The 20048-nt window shown below is 41.4% G+C and overlaps 1 protein-coding gene across 2 annotated transcripts in view; it reads right to left on the bottom strand.

The window, feature by feature from the left end:
• Positions 1-19121, bottom strand: part of PNPLA2 (patatin like phospholipase domain containing 2) — a 39439-nt gene extending 20318 nt beyond the window's left edge. For both annotated transcript variants that reach the window (XM_063437442.1, XM_063437443.1), the window contains exons 1-2: positions 18968-19121; positions 18210-18441 (exon numbers count right to left, since the gene is read on the bottom strand). In XM_063437442.1, coding sequence (XP_063293512.1) covers positions 18210-18396 — 187 coding nt within the window. In that variant the 5' untranslated portion in view covers positions 18397-18441; positions 18968-19121. The remainder of the gene's footprint in view (positions 1-18209; positions 18442-18967) is intronic.
• Between the last annotated feature and the right edge of the window lie 927 nt (positions 19122-20048).

Here is a 20048-nt window from a genome sequence, read left to right as displayed (position 1 = left end):
TTGAACGCTTGGACTTATAGAAGTTTGTAAGAGATGTTTTTGTGTTAGCTTAGTTGCGGGGTGTAGTGGCACAGAGGGAAGGGAACACACTCATTGACCTAGCGAAAGGGAGGTCGAGGAGTGGAGGGGGAGAGCACACACAATAAGAGGTGTAACTACGCCGGGCACAGAGCCTCCTGTCCTGTCCCAGACATGTAAGCCTCCGGGAACGGTAGCCGACCCACCAACCTATATAGAGGAGAGTAGGTGCCACTCTTCCCTCCCCAGGCAACTCTATGCTTTATCGCCCCCCAGGCGACTGCCTTTATTATCAATGGCCTCCAGTGCTACGCTGGGAGAAACACCTCAGGGCAGTGGTTGCTGAGGCTTGGACAGACCCTGCCTTCCAGCGCGCAGTCACCCTCGCAGGCAACAGATCCCGTTACGATCACAACCTTGACCCTTACACTGAATTACCGAGACAAGCAGCCACACACCCTTGAACCTCACATGGCTATAGCGACAGTGGGTTAGCCCAACGTGCACCACACAAGTCACACGACATGTAAGCATGATGCCGGACGGTCAACTTGGCTATCGACAACCATAGGTCAGTTTACAGGCATACCAGAAATTGATACTACCTGAACAACACACCATTATTACATTACTATATTATTTTATTATACTATATTTTCATATATTATCTTGTGGTTAGTAAGATATCATTCCCCCGTTTGAACTCTGAAAAAGCCAGTCACTGCAAAATTAGTAGCCATGTATTACTACTTAACCTTACATACCTGATAGCAGGACTAGCATTATTCTGATTACCTAGCAAAATGTGCAATTCAATTTTATGTTATCACACGGAATGCCTTGTTATGCCTGCTGCTGCTATTGTGGCACTGCAGGCTTGTATGTTAACCTCTTTGCATAATAAAAATAAAGAATAAAAAAAAATAAAAAAAATTTAAAATGGCAGGTTAACGGTTATTATAACAAATGTCACACCTGCGGAGGAGGACAACAATTCCAATACTGTACATTATACATCTTGAAATGTGATAGGGACTAAATAAACACACTTTTATTAGAATTTAATTGTCGAGTAATCTGAGAAAAGCTCTATAGATTTATTTGAATCATGAGCCAAACTGTAGGATTTATGAGAGGCTCGATGTAATGCTCCTAAATCCTTACATTTCGTGTTCGGTGAAGTTTTCGCGAGCATGGTTTATAGAAAGCTAAGTACTAAATTAAGCCTTGAATATTAAATAGGCAACACAATCTTAAACATATAGTAGGGGCTTAACATGAAATTAATTTAACCTCCCAAACAGATTGTTAAATCTGCAATTTGAAGAAATCTTAAACTGAATCAGGTGATCCCTTATCTACCAGGGAATACAAACAAATAATGTAAATCGTGTTGTATGAATGTAGTTTGTTACCACACTGTTCCGTTAACTATGACCCCAGCATTTCCCAATATAAATATAAAAGGTTATTTGTGGTTTGTAGCTGTGTACTGGATTGGTTCCAAGTCTGGGTAAAGGGCAGGGAACTTGTCCAAGTAGCTAAACATTGTGAGAGAATGTTGCAGTGTTGGGTTAAGGGGAGAATCTAAAGGATTAAAGGGCATTAGCTCGATTATTCTGGAAAACCTTTAAAGCCAGATATGCATGTGACACAATTACTTCTACAGTACAGCACAGTTTTATAAATAGTGCGTCCAGAATGTTCACGATTAAAAAAAAAATTATAGATGACACACAGACAGACAGTATCATATATCCATGGACTACACCCTTCCCGATGGCATGAATTCTAAAAGCTTCATCACAGCTCAATTTCCAAAAGATCATTCATTCTCAATGTAATAAACTCGGGAATAGACACCTTCTTGTGTTCAACTAACTGCAAATTTAGGACGGTTAAGAAACTCCAAATCAAATACCTCCCACTTTTAGCAAACTGACCTTTCCACATTTTGCTCACTGAGTCAGATAACCCATTATCAAACTACAGCTACAGTTCCACTCTTAACATTCTGGAAACTAACACAACACAGTTGGTATAACAATTATTCCTCACTCATGGAATCTCCAATAATATTTGCAGAAATTGGAGTTTCATTGCAGCTGGCTATACTACCACCCCAGGCAGGGTAAGCCTCTAAATCAAAGGCCTGATGTGTATCTCAAAACAGCCCATGTGTTCTCAATATCCCACAGGAAATTAATAAATATTTACTGGATGAGGCCTGGACTGGAATTCCTGCATAGAACAATGTTCTTGTGCCTCATACGAAATATTTATGGTGTTTATGCTTCCGGTTTGCCAAAGGCCTTTGCGGACTCTTCCACCCCCCACGGAACCATTTCACAATAGTCTTTTCTTAACGACATGGATTACAGACCTTTTGAAAATGGGAAATTTGAATACAAATCTATAGTTTATAGTTGATTTGGAAGGAGAGAATTTGATTCTAGAGCAGTGGTTTTCAAGCATTGAGCCACGCCAAACCGGTGCATCGTCTAAGGCCACTTCAAATTGTGCCACAAACACATTGATATCAGGGTTGTAACAGATGGACTACAGGCATCAAAATGTGTTGGGGTTTTGTTTTTTTTTAACCAAGTATCAGCATTTAAGAAAAAAACATTTTTTTTTTTTAATTATATGCCTTGGAAATCTGTCTTGATAAAAAAAATAATAATAATAATAATAAAGAGGATACCCTTGGACCAATTGGGGAAAGTGCATGCAACCATGCGACTGTAGGTCCAGGTCTGTGAGTCAGTTTAGGACAATATTCACATGTAGTGGAATGTATTTGAAGAGTAAGCCCCTTCATACAATCCTTTATTCTTCAGGACAGTTGAGCACAAAGGTTAACACCTACAGTCTTGCTTATCTTTACCCAATATCAATAACTTGTCATGTTCTTTATAATTTTTTTTTGTGTGTGTGTTTTTTTTGTTGTTGTCACAGTACAGTCTAGAGAGCCTTGCCAGTACAAATAATTATTAATCTCAGATGCCTACAGTTGAATTTACAAGGGAAAATGCCCTGGGTCTGTTGGAACTAGTGACCAGGGATAGAGTTTGTGGGTAGAGGAATTGGTGGAAACTACTCTGGTGGTCTTATATTACCTTTATTTCTGTATGTTCTATTATAGAAACTGTAAAATGTGGACAACTGATGAGATCACAACACATGTTCGGCACATTAACTGGAGTAAATCATGAAGTTAGATTTTAATATTCTGACTATTTTAGTCTACTTACAGGAGTATAATTACCAATATGGATACCACACTCTCCTGGATCCCCGGGTGTAACCGGGCCTGAGGTTGGCCAATCATCATAATGTGATTTGAAAAATAATTTTAAAAAAATAAATAAGGATGGTCCAGGCACTCAAATTCAATCCAGTGGGCAGATTTATTGGAGCAGAATCAAAACAAAGTTTCGGCCCACAAAGGCCATGTGTCAAGCTTGACAAAACGCCCTGTTGAGACCAAACGTTGTGGGGGCCAAAATTAGGTTTCATTGCCCTATATAAAAGGTCAGAGTAGAGCTTTATGAGGATACTCGTAACTACTATTACATTGGGTAAACAAACATTTATTAAAGGACCACTATAGTGCCAGGAAAACACTCGTTTTCCTGGCACTATAGTGCCCTGAGGGTGCCCCCACCCTCAGGGTCCCCCTCCCGCCAGGCTCTGGAGAGAGGAAGGGGTTAAACTTACCTCTTTTTCCAGCGCCGGGCGGGGAGCTTTCCTCCTCCTCTCCTTCTTCCTTGCGACGTCATCGGCTGAATGCGCATGCGCGGCAGGAGCCGCGCGCGCATTCAGCCGGTCGCATAGGAAAGCATTTACAATGCTTTCCTATGGACGCTTGCGTGCTCTCACTGTGATTTTCACAGTGAGAATCACGCAAGCGCCTCTAGCGGCTGTCAATGAGACAGCCACTAGAGGTTTTGGAGGCTGGATTAACCCTCAGTATAAACATAGCAGTTTCTCTGAAACTGCTATGTTTATAAAAAAAAAGGGTTAATCCTAGAGGGACCTGGCACCCAGACCACTTCATTAAGCTGAAGTGGTCTGGGTGCCTAGAGTGGTCCTTTAATGATCTAGTGATTAATATAAAGCCAAGTATGTGCACTAAAAAGAGCTTGGGAGTAAAATTTGCAAGAAAATGGTTCTACAATATAAAAAAAAAAAAACAAAACACCATTCCTTTTAATTATTATGGAAAACAGTGTCAGAGTTCTGAAAATATATTTTGCCGCACTCATCTTGGGGAGGCATATCTGGCGTGTAGCCAAGATAAAGGGCTGCTTGATATGATATACTGGACACAGGCTGTTCTACAAACACTTCTAGGAAAAAGATTTCTTAGAAAATCCCTTGGCAGTAATCCAAGTGCTATATATGTGTAAACATGCGTGTGACTGAGCAGCTCAATTCATCTTAGCAATGTGAGGACACACACACACACACACACAAACACTACAGGTATGCCTCAAGGACATAAAGAATGGTATTCACATAAATATTGGCAGGACACATACCACAGGCCACTATAATACTGTATCCATAGTTCATTCAGCATTGCTACACTTATAAACGTTTTCCCACCAGCAAATTAAAAGGATTCCCCTGGTCACTGATGGAAGGGGAAGCATGACCACTGCCCACAAAATTGGGGGGGGGGAGGGGGGGGAGGAAGAGATGGGGTGTGGGGGGGGGGAAGTAACAATGGATACAAAGTTGCAGGTCTGGAAAAGGTTACATAACAACGAGGATAGGGTGGAGACCCACCAGTCAGCAAGAAGTTGAGGAAGCCTAACTTTTTTTTTCCCACCCATGGATTGTGTTGAATTTGTGTTGTAGTTTTGTTGGTTTATGTGTTTGTCTTTAATTTTGTCACAGTGGGCAGTGTTTCTTCCTGGCGCAGTCTAAATATACCTGATGTAGGGAGTCGTAGTCTGCCAAGGGCTGATGGTGGTAGGCTGACTGTCTTGAACTCCTGGAGGCAGTGTTAACTGTGTCGACTAAATATTTTTTAGATTTAGTCGACTAAAACAATTCAGATTACTAAAATACGAAAACTAAAAAGATTGACAAACTAAAATTTACACTTCCCAGAAGAGGCTGTGGAAGGGGCAAGAGAGACAGATAGAGGCTTTAACTTAACCTATTAGATTTTAGTCATGTCGACTAAAACCGACTGGAGGAGATTTAGTCGAATAAAATTAGACTACACAATTTAGATAACTAAAATGTTTTTTTAGTGAAAACTATGAGTAAAACTAAAGTGAAATTTGCCGCCAAAATAAACACTGCCTGAAGGCAATGTGGAAGAACTGCCCCTTGTGTAAGCCGCCCTCCAACGACTGTCAGGTTGTTAATAATGTTAATGCTGGCATGGTTTTTGAAGTTTAGGCAACAGGTATAGGGGTGTTTGCATGTCAGCGGTTATATAACTTGAGATTTACAGCAAATCATTATGTAAAATCAGCACTCACACAATATGTTACATAAAAATAGTGTAGCAATAAACATCTTACTGAGCATATCACAGCACTGTTTATGAGGAATGTACAGTTATTCAGCAAGATTACACGTAACAATATAATTACTAGCAGGAAGTGGATGTATATACATATACTCATCATTATATACTGAACAAGCTCATTCACAGGGAATGTCACCGTTCAGGCATGCTTGGCATTATTTAGAGGTGCGCATGGCAAATTACAAACAAGGGAATTGCAACATTTTAGACTGAATTAGCCACCCAGGGATAATTTTACAACTCCACCACTTCTTACGGCTTGGCTATCTGGTATAAAATTTACAATACCACGCCCAGCTCCCGACAATTGGTGGTTTAGGGAATAAACCTTTCTGTATTATGATTAAGGTCTGATACATTGAGCTTTACTTTGTCACACAACGCACTTACAGGGTTAATCATGAATGCGAATTTAAAATTTAAGTCCAAAATAGCCTCATGGGAAAATATTTCTAGGTTAGCTAGGCTACTTTGGCCTAAAATCTGAAATTCACTTTAGTGCATTACCCTATATATTTGGGCTATAAATTATGTTTTGTTTTTGGTATTTGCTCTATTCCTTACAGGGAGAGCCAAGTGCCTCATTGGAGAGGTATGCTGGGTGTTTATTAACCTTCCCCAGTCCCCGTAACTCCTCCCTCAGGAATGTGTGAGAAAGATGTAAACAGGACACATGCAAGGGGCCCCAATTAAGCACAAGCAGTGACAGTTCAAACCTTAATCTAGGTGGAGTGGGACAATAGGACAGACCCCGGAAGGCCTCAGACAAAATGTAGCCAGAGATTACACTGTACACATACAGAGTCACAAGTCTGCTTCCCCCACTGCAGGTAGATAAAATGTGACAATTAGCAGTGACCCTCTGCATCCACCACTGTATGTGGACAATGACTGCTTGCTTTCCTCGCAGCGGGTGGACAAGATGACAATACCAGTGACAGTCTGCATTCCCCCACTTCAGGTGCACAGTGTGACAATACCAATGACCCTCTGCATCCCACACTACAAACAGACATGGTGACAATACCAGTGACAATCTGAATCCCACACTGCAAAACGGACAAGGTGACGATAACAGTGACAGTCTGCATCCTTCGCTGAAGGTGGACGAGGTGACAACATCAGAAACCACACTTGTACCCAGGTTTTTTGGAAAGCTCTCATTGTACCCAGAGTTTCAGTTGTCGAATGATGGCTGAACACAGTGGGTAAAGGAGTTGCCAAGATTCTCTAGTGTCAAAGTTAATATGCAATGCCCTAGACAAGCTGTATCTTACATTACACAATGGCACGGTTATACCAGCCACTATTATCTGCAAACCGTGAATGGCATGGCAGGAGTTAACCTTTCATTTGTTTTTCTGTGAAGAAGTAAAACACTGTACGTTCCAGGCATTTTATGCAAAACCAGCAAAAAAAAAAAATCTTTAAACATGAATATTCACGTGTTCCTGTTTACAGTGTAACACATTCCAACACACTGCAGGCTTACATCACATCAAAACAAAACCAATCATTCCAGATCACTGATGTACATTTTAGTTTGTGTCACAAACCAACATTGTGATACAGGGGACTGAGATAAACCAGCAGATAATTAAACTAGTGTAATCAGTGTTTTATCTTGAAGACCTCAAACATAAGTCACAGAAACAGAAGAAGAGAATTGTAATGAGACCAAACTAGTTAAGCTGCAAATATTCTCCAATTCAGCTATTTTGGCCTAGAATTCTCAATTCCTGGATTAGAGTTGAGAGGTGTCCTAGAAAGCCTTAAAAGGTGACAGAACACCATGGAACTTGCAGTACAAACACATCGGGGCTGCTAACCATCACTGCAAAAGCAATTTACTTAAAACACTGTTTATTACCTATTAAATACTTGCATAATGTTATTAAAAATGGTCACTTTAAGCACCATGACCACAACAGCATGGTGTAGTGCTTATGGTGTCAGGAGTAAAACAGTTTTTGAAAGGTTTCACACTAATTTTGGTCCCATTGAAGCATGCGGTTTGGCCAGTTTTTACAGGATATCCCTAAAGCAGAAGTCCTCCTTCCACATTAGCAAAATCAACTCTGGCCAGAATTCATAAGCTGGGAACATTAGCTTCTTAATCCATGTGGACATATTGCCCAATCTCAACTTTAATTTCAGGCAATTTCTTTTAGTTAAAATAAATTGCTTAAAATCTGTACTTTGAAGATAAACTGAAATAAAGGAGTACAAGATTGGAGGTCATACGGATGAAAACTATGCAACAATTACGGCGTAGGCGGGGAAAATAAAAAATTCTGAAAAATCAGCAAAGACTACGGGAAGGACATTAAAACGCGTCACTAGACCACAGGATTATCGCAAAAAACGATACATTTGCTAGTGATTCCGCCAGCACAATGCATAACCAAAATCAGGAGATTTCATTTATGGAGAACACAAAGTGGTATGATGGATAACCTTTAACAATATAGCTGGAGATTTAACAAGACAAAAAACCAAGTGCCATCCTGGGGCAAAATTCTAAATCAAAATCCATCGCCATAGAAATTTCAACATTTAGTTGTTTGCACCAAAAAAAAAAAAAAAATCTCCATCATGTCCCATCATATAAAGTCCAAACGTTGGTTATTACACCTTGGCGCACTGCCACTGGGGTGAAGTACAGAGAGTATTGATCTAATACTATACAATCAAGAGTTATTCTGTTACTACCTACAATTAGCGTAACCCTTGGAGTACCAAAGACCTTTAATCACATAACTCCCCTGCATCTCTTCAGATTCTTTCACAATCCCTTAATATCCATTATCTTTATTTATGCATGACCAGGGTTTTATGCTGCTCTTGATATGGTTTTAAGAACTTTGTCTGACAGACAGAAACACACATTCAAAAGAAGACTAATTAGAGGAATTAATGGTTAGGTGAGACCACAGAAAGCTTATTTACTAAACTGGAAATTGTTGGACAATTGAAAATGAAAGTAGCCAAACTGGAAAGGGAAAAATTTTTTAAATAAAAAACTGTTGAATATTTATTTTCAATTTGATAGCCCAAAAAAATAAAAAATGCAAAAAAAATAAATAAATTTGTAAATGTTTCACTATTGTCAGTTTAAAGAACAAACTTTGCTGGGAATTAATTACTAAATATTTAAATTAACTGAAAACTGAATTGCAAGTTGTACACAAAAATCGTATAGACGGAAACAAACAAACAAAAAAACTAAAAAAAAAAATTCCCCCTAATATGTATTAGTCATAACCGGTCTATTTTACCCTAAATTTTGACATTCCGATTTTTATTCAGAGTTTGGTGAACAAACTCCTAGTTTTAGAGTTAGGAAGAAGGTAAGAAACAGCTACGTATCAGGAGGTGAGGGAACAAAAAATAAATAAATCCTGATTACCAAAATGTTACGGAGGAAATGTAAGTACACAGTGTCCTAAACACAATGCCAAAAGCCAGGTTTATATATGCAGCTTGGATAACTTCAAGGAAATCCTGCCAAGTTTAGCTCATGGGAGCAGTCTGTACCCAATGCTGAGAGGGTGACATTATGACAGAGGACTGCTGGAGAGCTCTCTTATGATAAAAGGTATATTTTAAAAGTAGACTCGGCATGATGAGAATGTTTGACCTCATACTCATTCCGAGTACAGAAACCGTTCAAGTACAGTTAAGCAAATGTTGTTTTCAGTCACACTTATACAAATAGACACGGTATGCTCAAACAAGCTGAAGGAATTTCTTTATATAGGACAGCAATGAGCAACAGTTTAGACTACGCAATAGAAAATCAAAAAGGAAAAAAGACACAACCCCACCGCTCTCCCTGTGGTTTACTAGAATGGAGGAGTTACGAGTGACAGAGGAAAGCTGGTATTCAGCCCAAGACCGAATGCAGACATACTTAGACACATGGACACCCTGGTTGACACGGGTGGGTACAGAGGCATTTCGGACTGTGCATTTGCAAATGGGGGGAGGAGCTGACGATCCCCAGGAGGAGACACTAGGAAACTAACGGGATAATCCACACTCTGCTCAAAACTCAGTACCTCCTTCCCACACCCTATTCCACCCACCCCACGTCAGGTCCAGGCGGAGCGAGGGATCGGGGGCCCGGGGAGCGGGGCGGGGACCAACCCCACGGGGGCGTAAGTGGGGCTACAACACCTGTGTGCGGCCTTATGCGGTACCCAAAACAGCCTACGGCCTCACGGGGGTAGGGGGTGGAAGTGCGCCAGTATCCGTGTACTTTTGAATTAGCTATAAATGGTATCTTAGAATGCTAAATGCTAGTTGCTCGTACTTTCTGCAACTGGTTTGCTTTATCAGAACATTTATAGAATGCACCATTTTTAGGTACTGTGGCCGAAAACAAGTGCCTGTGACTCAGACAGGGTACAGGCCAGTAGAAGTTCTGAACGATTCTTGTTTCGTTGTATTGGGGGTTTGTTTATCCACTCATTCGGCTCCCCACTCGGTATCCAGACTAATGGATGGCTATGTTGCCCCTTCCCCCGAAAATTCATTCATACAAATACAAATACTTTAGTCTAGTATTAAACAATAGTATCTGTAATCCTGCATCCCAGGTATCTAAGCCTTCGTTCCATATACAAACGGAACGGCACTAGGCCTACAATCTAGAGTGCACTGCGTAGACCTAGAATTTGTACGTTTAACCCTCGATTCATTCACTCTCTCTTAGTAATTATGATGGGGATATAAATATGCCGAGTTATACTTTTGTTCAGAGCCATATGGCTGGTTTCGACTGTTTATCTGCTTATGTGTAAACCAACAGCTGGACCTGCGCGTCCATGCAATTTCAGGTGATTCGAGAGACCTGCGAGTCTCACATTGTTCATTGTGGAAAATACCTAAAATGATGATATGCTTTCAATAAAAACATATTTACAAAAAAAAAAAAGAAAATCAAAAAGAGGCGGGAAATGGGCTTTTAAGGGACAGGAGGGTAAAGATTAAGAAGTAGAACGCTTTCAAATCACACCCTCTAGAGTCATTCACTGGGGCAGAGGGGACCCTGCACAGCCCAGGCCTGTTTAGTTACAGTGCTCAATGTTGTGTATTTGACTTCAGTCAGTGTATGGAGAGGAAATATTTAGAAGGGGAGTGAAAGAAGTCAAGCAAGTTTATTGACCGACAGTTACCTTTTAGGTAGAGATAAGCCTGAAGGGCCCTTACTGTCCCCCTAAGAGGGGCCCATCAAAGGCTAGGTGTTTATAATGCATAATAAAAGGCTAGTTTTAGTGGTTTAGACTACATTCAAGGTTATTTACGAAAAAAGGAATTTTGCAATTCTCTGGCGAATTTCATTTAAATGTACAGTTTTGTAAATAACCCACTTTGTTACATAGTATCACCAAATGAGCTAATCATAAATGTATAGAGAAAAGACAAATATGAAATTTTTATAATCATTTGAGAGTTGGAACGCAATACTGCCTGATAAAGTCAACAATGAGTTTTCAGTCAAACATGTACGCAAAAATTTATACCAAGAAAAAAAAATATATAATGAAAAGTCCTTTTTTCTACACCACTGAACACTGTTATTATGTAAAACAGCAATTCATACAAAGTACAAACACAATCCATAAAAATATACCAGTCATTACCATAACAGACAATATAAATTCAAGTATGTGTGTTAAAATTACACCTAAAATCTCACTTAAATCTAGGTACCCCCCCACCCCCAGTCCCTCTGTGTGTTGCTATCCCCCACCCAGTCCGTGTGTGTGGGTGTGCCGCTTTCTCCCCCCACCCAGTCCGTGTGTGTGTGGGTGTGCCGCTTTCTCCCCCCACCCAGTCCGTGTGTCTGTGGGTGTGCCGCTTTCTCCCCCCACCCAGTCCGTGTGTGTGTGGGTGTGCCGCTTTCTCCCCCCACCCAGTCCGTGTGTGTGGGTGTGCCGCTTTCTCCCCCCACCCAGTCCGCGTGTGTGGGTGTGCCGCTTTCTCCCCCTACCCAGTCCGCGTGTGTGGGTGTGCCGCTTTCTCCCCCCTCCCTAGTCCTTGTTTGTGTGTGTGTGTGTGTGTCGCTTTCTCCCCCCCCCCTAGTCCTTGCGTGTGTCGCTTTCTCCCCCCCCTAGTCCTTGCGTGTGTCGCTTTCTCCCCCCCCTAGTCCTTGCGTGTGTCGCTTTCTCCCCCCCCCCTAGTCCTTGCGTGTGTCGCTTTCTCCCCCCCCTAGTCCTTGCGTGTGTCGCTTTCTCCCCCCCCCCTAGTCCTTGCGTGTGTCGCTTTCTCCCCCCCCAGTCCTTGCGTGTGTCGCTTTCTCCCCCCCCTAGTCCTTGCGTGTGTCGCTTTCTCCCCCCCCTAGTCCTTGCGTGTGTCGCTTTCTCCCCCCCCCTAGTCCTTGCGTGTGTCGCTTTCTCCCCCCCCAGTCCTTGCGTGTGTCGCTTTCTCCCCCCCCAGTCCTTGCGTGTGTCGCTTTCTCCCCCCCCCTAGTCCTTGCGTGTGTCGCTTTCTCCCCCCCCTAGTCCTTGCGTGTGTCGCTTTCTCCCCCCCCAGTCCTTGCGTGTGTCGCTTTCTCCCCCCCCAGTCCTTGCGTGTGTCGCTTTCTCCCCCCCTAGTCCTTGCGTGTGTCGCTTTCTCCCCCCCTAGTCCTTGCGTGTGTCGCTTTCTCCCCCCCTAGTCCTTGCGTGTGTCGCTTTCTCCCCCCCCAGTCCTTGCGTGTGTCGCTTTCTCCCCCCCCAGTCCTTGCGTGTGTCGCTTTCTCCCCCCCCAGTCCTTGCGTGTGTCGCTTTCTCCCCCCCCTAGTCCTTGCGTGTGTCGCTTTCTCGCCCCCCTAGTCCTTGCGTGTGTCGCTTTCTCCCCCCCCCACCCAGCTCTCTGTGTGTCTTTTAGAGCCTCTGGTCCACTCAGCCCTTCTGTGTGTATCTTAGCCCCCCTCCCCTGTGTGTGTGTGTGTGTGTGTATGTGTGTCTTGGCCCCCATCACTTTGACCAACTTCTGTGTCCTTCTTTATCCCTTTGGAATGCATCTAGAAGCACCTATAACACAATCCCCAAGGTCATAGTGACAGACAAGTGGTTAATATAAACATATTGCGTGCTTATTTGCAAACTTCCTTCTGCTTTTTTGGTACAAATATTAGGCAAGATGTTTGCATGGCATGTGTAATCAGCAACCTTACTGTCATTATGCATTAAGTGTACAGACAGTAGGGGCAAACAAGCCTTGCACTTAAAGGAACACTGCAGAGTTACAAATACAGCCTTGTATACCCAACGCTATAAAGCCTACTCTGGTAAGATTAGAGCACTTCCAACTGCAATAAAAATTAATTAAATGTGTGCTAGTCGTAAGTAGTAAGGGAAAGGGAGAACACAACAATCTCCCTGGGCATAACTGACCAGTACGGACACCCCATGAGGGTATGCCTTCGAGGTATAGTTGGCCAATCACCCCATGTCTAGTCTAGGTGTGACATTGGTGGAGCTTTGGCAAAGATGGGGAAAGCTGTATTGATAGGGCATAGACTGCGCTTGAAGGTCGGGTAGTAAGACAGTAGGGTGGGCCCAGGGTGCCATGGAAAAAGTAACGTAGGTGAGGTCCATGTGAATTCTAACAGAGTCGCTTAATGACCCCTTACCAAGGGGGTCTTCGGGAGGGCGTTAGTGAGAGTCTAAACTCTCGTTGCCATTTTTAGCTTTCTAACTGGCATTAGAGCTACGTGATACATTGCTCCTTGGTTAACTAAAACATTTTAAATCAACAAACGATAACAGAAGAGAAATTAGAGAACATAATACAACAGCACTACTGTTAGCACCATGGTGTGTCAAGTAGCTTTTTGGGGGGATTTTCTGGAGGGTCTGAACTCCCTGGGAGAACCAAGGCGTGGAGGAACGGGACCACTTCGGGCAGTGTGGTGAGTTTCAAGGTAGTGCCATTGTGGGCGACTGTCAGAGCTCTTGGTAATCTCCGCGTCCCAGAGCCGGCTTGTTACGGGCCTCAGTGATTGTTTCCATAGTAGCATGTTGCACGTAAGGTCTTGAAAGAACGAGAGCTGTGTGGATTCAAAGTCCAATGGAGTCTTGCCTTCACCACAGCTAAGATGCGCCGCTTGTCTGTCGGTTTTGGCACCGCACGATCACATTGCGTGAGGCTGATATAGGTGCTGTGGTTTATACGGAAAAAGTAATCGAAAGCTATTTTCTTCGCCTGAGCATGGGGCATCAGCGCTGATGTAAGCCTTCTGAGGTAATGAGGTCATTCATCAGTACCAATTGCGTCCGGTAAGCCCCTGATCTTTAGATTGATGCGCCTATTCCTGTCCTCTGCCATGTTGAATCTAGTCAACAGGGCTGTGTGGGAGGACTGGAGGAGGAAATCTTCCATTAGGGCCTTAACGTCTTGTTGTACCTCCATGATGTCTTCCTCGGAGGCCTGCAGGTGGGCTGTCACCGCCTGAACCTCCATTTTCAACAGGGCCATATCGGCCGCAGACATTTGTTTTAACTCCAGCAGGAGGTTCTTGATGTCCAGCTTAGTGGCTGGTGTCAGTGCATCTGGGTCCATTGGCCCTGTGCTTGTGTTGGAGGGTCCACGGGCTCATCCAGGGCCTGCTCCGAGGAGGTGGAACTGGTATCTTACTCTTGGCATGCCGCCATCTTGCAGGTCGCCGGGCATTGCAGCATGGTGCCGATGTCTCGAGAGTCGGTACCTGTAGGTCCTTGTGTGTTTTCTGCGACCTCCAGCCCATGCGGTCGGCAGTGCGGTGAGGGCTCTCTCCGATCACCTGGGAGGTGTTGTGAGCCTCTGGCCCTTGCTAGTGAGGGAGCGAGGTAGGCCCCAGACCTGCGGCGCACTTTCCTGCCTGTTTGCGTGGATAATAAGGGCATCTGCCAGCAACTCCTGGCACCAGGAGAAGAAGGCAAGTGAGACGTTCTGTCGATTGCGGGTTGGAATCGTGGATTTAGACAGATTTTAATCATTTAGGTTAGGAGCTCAGGGAAATGGCATCTGGCCGGCTCGGATGTTAGGCTCCGCCCCCCTTGTTCAGATTTTTTTTTTTTTTTTTTTTAATAATGAGCCATATTATTACAATTGTTGTTTAACCAGATACCATATAACCTTGATCCTTCTCAGAGACTATATTCCATGTTTGTCTTTCACATTGTTCTCTGATCTCTAGATCTAAACTTGCTGATATTAATGAACTTTGGCTTCACACTCTCACAATGTCCTATTTTAAGCTTCCAGTAGGCAAGAAGATTATTGGAAATATTAGTCAGCAGAATAATGCTAGATATTGGTTAACCTCTCGGATGCCAGGTGAAAAATAACTTTTCTTATTTAAAAGACCAAGGCTATATGCACACACACACACACACACACAATACAAATCCCTACATGCAAATTCTGTGCATTTTGCAAAAGATATGGAAAGCTCATTATATGCACTGTGTCTTTTGTTTGGTTACAATATACCTGCAGATGGTATTTTGCATATTGAAATGTACCCTCAGCTGCACAGTCCATTCTCCGAACAATTAAGCACCTCTAGTGGTTATTTGAGTGACTGCTGCTAGAGGTGTTACTAGGTAGAAATATAAAAACTGACGTTTATCTGAAAGGGCTTTGTTTACATTGAAATGCCTGCAGGGACAAGCTATAGACACTAGAACAACTACATTAAGCTGTAGTGGTTCAGGTGAATATAGTGTCCCTTAAATCAATAGCAGCAGGTCTGCACTAAACAAAGGTCATTCAAGGAGAACTAAACAAAAAAATAATATATATATTTATTTTATTTTTTTGATGGAGCCACTGAAGTTACATCAATCGAGATTTTCCCATTGGTTGTTTTTTGTTTTTTTTTCTGAATTTGGTTTTCTAGGAAACATAAGCAGTTCAGGCAGCAGTCCTCTTGCTAGCTACTTGGCAACATATAATTCTGTTTTATAGATTTAGAATTAGGTTCAGTCAGCTAGAAATACCATAAACGCACGTCAGGTTAATTTATAAACTTAAAGGAAATCACAGATCCTGACGTTTATTCACCCAACACCAAACTACACAGAGAGCAGATTAGATTAGTAAAAAATGTATTAAGCAGATAAATCTAACTTCTGTTTGGGATTAGTCACATCATACATACTCAGGAATTAATGCTGGTTGATAAATTCACAAAACAAAAAACTTTATTTTAAAAATCCAGAAAGATTTTCCATTCACTTTCAATAGAATGTTGTTCTGAACTGTATGAGGTTTTTTTATTGCAATTGAAATTGGTATTAATTAATAATTGCTAGAATATGGTGCATAAGAATCTAAAACAATAAATTGACCATAAAAATAAAGAAGTTATCAATAAAATAAAAAATTAGGGACTTTTGCACCCTTCCCTCATCCCCATTTTTATTTTTTATTTTTTTTAAATACATTATTAGCAAAATAACGACGACATCATATTTTTGGGCATAGTTGGCAAGGCAATGCTTTATAAAGGCAATAATCAGAAAAGTCCTACAAACTAATGTAGAAATAAACAACCCACTGGACTAAGCACTTTGTTACCTTAAGACAATACAAATAAGGTGCACTAATGGAGAATATATATATATATATATATATAAAAACAAAAAAAAAACAACACATTCTCTAAAACACAGTAAAACCCATTGTGTATAAACAAAAACTAGAAGGTGTGCAAAGTTATAAAGAATAACAGAGCGGAGTAGATACAATCACACAGAACTCTCTCATGCATGAAACACAGTCATAATGCTAGCGCCTGGAAGGTCATCTATTTTTGTTGCTTTTGCTAGCAGTATGTATATATAATATTTGGTATTAGCCATTTGCTTTACCTACTGAAATACTTGTTTGTAGTTTTAAAGAACAACCTCCCTCCCCACACTAATTCAATAAAAAAAAAACAAAAAAAAAATTTTTTTTTAAAAATATATATTTGAAATAAAAATTAAGAAACATAAAAAAATAATTTTTGTTTTGTTTTTTTCTAACTTCCATTGCAGTCAGTCAAGGACCCTAAAGAAACATTATCTCATTATACTTTCTGGTAGTTGTAAACATACATTAAATGTATCTTACTATGATGTAAATTACAACTGATAATATGGACGATGGGTTTGTATCAGTGAATTGCAGCATACTGAAAACACAACTGCAAAGTTCAGGCTCAAAAAAACAAAAACTGTGAATACAGCGGAGTTAGTGGATTTGTCCAGTATATTTAGTTTGGTCTACATTTGTCAATTCACAACAATTCAATGTTTAGTGAATAAGCCAGCAAGTCCTGGTAGTTAAAAGGATGGGGGAGACATGTTCTGTCATGACTAATAAATATAAGACTATGCTAAAAGTGTGAGGAAGATAAACAGGTTTAATTACTGCACGTGCCTAGACTTACACACTAATTATATATTAATACTGCCTTAAACAGATACTTGACTCACATTTATACAAGACAGGCACATCCTCCTCAATACAGCAATATTAGGATTTTTACCACAGAACAGATATCATCATGATTGTTATTTGCCTTAAGTTCATGGTTCTCATGCAATTCACACATACTATTAGATATTAATGTAAAAAACACAACAATTATTCTACAGATAATCTAATAATAATAATAAAATTACCAGACCCATATATTTTCATAGGTAATCAGTAACTGTTACCAATATATTTCTCACTCAACCCTAGGTGAACTTCCTCAATAATAAACGGTGGTGATTGGATTCGTAAATGTTCATTTAGATAAGCATTTCACTGTAAACATGAGTGTTCTGGTCTGTACAGATAGACTTAGTAAATAGAGTCAGATTTCTCTACATGGTATAGAAGTAAGAAAATAGATGCATGCAGAATACATGTACAGACTAACTCCTTGGTAGATGTGTGCTACAGGTGAATTCACAGTGATATAACAGTATAGATGTGTGCTCCCTATAAACGACGCTACAGGTGGATTCACTCAGTATCAACAGTAAATGTCTGCTCCCTAATACATACTATAGGTGAATTCATGCAGTATTAACAGTAAATGTGTGCTCCCTATACATGCTATAGGTAAATTCATTCAGTGTCAACAGTAAATGTGTGCTCTCTATACATGCTTTAGGTAAAGTAATTCAGTAATTTAACAGTATGTGTTCTCTCTATACATTCTATAGAATAATTCACTCAGTGATATAACAGTATAGATGTGTGCTCCCTATACATGCTATAGGTGAATTAATAGTATAGATGTGCTCCCTATACATGCTATAGGATAAGACACTCACATGCTACAGGATGTCACTTCGTAATATAACAGTACATGTATTCTGCCTTTGTATGCTATAGGTGTAGGATAAATCACTCAGTAATAATAACAAATGCTATAGGACATGGGTCCTCAAACGCTGGCCCCCCAGATGTTGCTGAACTATAACTCCCATGATTCTCTGGCTATCTATGTAATTCAAAGAATCATGGGAGTTGTAGTTCAGCAACATCTGGGGGGCCAGAGTTTGAGGACCCATGCTATAGGATGTCACTTCGTCATATAACAGTACATGTATTCTCCCAATACATGGTATAGAGGTGAATTGTTACCGGCAGTAATAGGAGTAGATTGCTATTGATAACTCACCCAGGCAGGCTCCACTGACCAGGGCAGTAGCAGTGAGGGCTCCAGCAGACGCTCCATAGATGTTCTTAGCATTCTCTACCAGGAAAGGCGCATGTTCCTTCAGGCAGCTGGCCACTCCAATGTGATAGATCCCCAGGAAGCCACAGCCAGCAAAGGAAATGTTCCAGGAAGAGTCAGGGGGAAACATGACTGAGGGACAAACTCCCTCTTTTAGCAAAATCCTGGGTTTGATCTGTATGGAAGAGAGCAGGCAATATATAAGCAAACTGGACACACTAGTCACATAATTCCCATCTTCCCTCAGCTACTGCTGGACTGCTACTCCAATTACCCTCAGCCAGATCAGTCAGGGTGTGATTAGCTAGTTCAACAGGGGTGTTAAAAATACATTTACATACTCTTCTCCACCAGTTATCCTAAAAAAGAAACTCCCACTCACCCTCAAATCATACTACATTATTAGCCCTGAGTGTTAGAAGCCATTATTCTCCTTCAAAATCCCCAATTACTCACAAGCAGTCCTCTTGTCCTGCCTGGGTTAAACACATTGAATACTAGGAGATTGGAAGAAGAGAATCACACAGTCACCTTAATTCCTCACTGCATCTATTAGTCCCTATGGTAACCATCAATACAGTCTAATGGTACCCCAATTTCCTATTCTTCCAGACCCCCTATTATTCCCTATACATGCTCACACAATGCCTTGTTGCACTATTGTCACTGATACATTGTAACTAACACAAGTGGATCCACACCTCCTGTATAGCTGGATCTATGAGATCTGTTTTTGAAGACTTATTGTTCCTCTCGGTGCCTCCTTTCTTCCCTTGGAGCTGGTGCTGTCTGTGTCTCTCTGTGTCTCTGTCTGTGCCCTGCTGTCTCTGTGTACACTTATTTTCTGACCAATTCCTGGTATTTTATTATGGGTGGCGCAGCATTCTGTCCTGGAACGTCACGTTGCCTGTCGACCAATCGCTGCTTGCTGAGCTACACTAAGTGGAAACAAGCCAGGAACCAACCACCGCCTGCTTTAGAGATACACCCTCAGATAGTGGAGGGAGGAGGGGAGGAGGGAGATCATTTGACAGCCCTTTCTTAGCTCCATGCTTCCCTTGAAATCTCTCATTGGATTCAATCTGTATGAAGAGGACTTGTAACTTTTGTCCTATATAAACACTTCACTTGAAATCCCTACATTGTAAAATAGGTTAGAATCCAGAGCAAAACATGTGGCTTGGCTTTATTTTGACAATAAAGGACTCTCTGTACATACATACAATAAGAAGTTAACATTATTCACTATTGAATACAAAAGTATCAAGTTAATTGTTTCATTCAACATTCTAGTAATGCTAAATCTCCCCACTTCATCAATCCAGAACAGATTGAAACAGCAATTTACAGGACACACGGCAGTCAGTGCTAATATCACATGCCATCTAGGAATTTTCTAGAACATCTGGTTAGCATAACTATATACACTGCTGGGTAAGGTTACACTGCATCAGAGTGAGGAGGTGGGGTAATGGATGTGTACCATGTGGTGTGTACTATAGCTGCTGGGATTTTCAGACCCATAGTTAGGGTTGTCACCTTTCTTGGAAAAATAATGGCCATTCTAATTTGCATAATTAAATATCTATGTATGAAAGATGGAGCGTCATAAGAGGGGAAAAATATATATACAGTGGGACCTCCGTTTACCATAGGAATGCATTGAAAACCAATTAATCCGTTCTGGAGGTCAGAAAAAAGTCAAAATCAGCTGGCATGGAAACTAACCCACAATGCAGAACACACAATAAAAGGCATGCAAATGACGAAGCTAAGCTCCCT

This window comes from Pelobates fuscus, chromosome 12 (genome assembly GCF_036172605.1).
Source record: "Pelobates fuscus isolate aPelFus1 chromosome 12, aPelFus1.pri, whole genome shotgun sequence".
In the NCBI taxonomy this organism is placed as follows: domain Eukaryota; kingdom Metazoa; phylum Chordata; class Amphibia; order Anura; family Pelobatidae; genus Pelobates; species Pelobates fuscus.
This window is presented reverse-complemented; position numbering and strand designations above follow the sequence as displayed.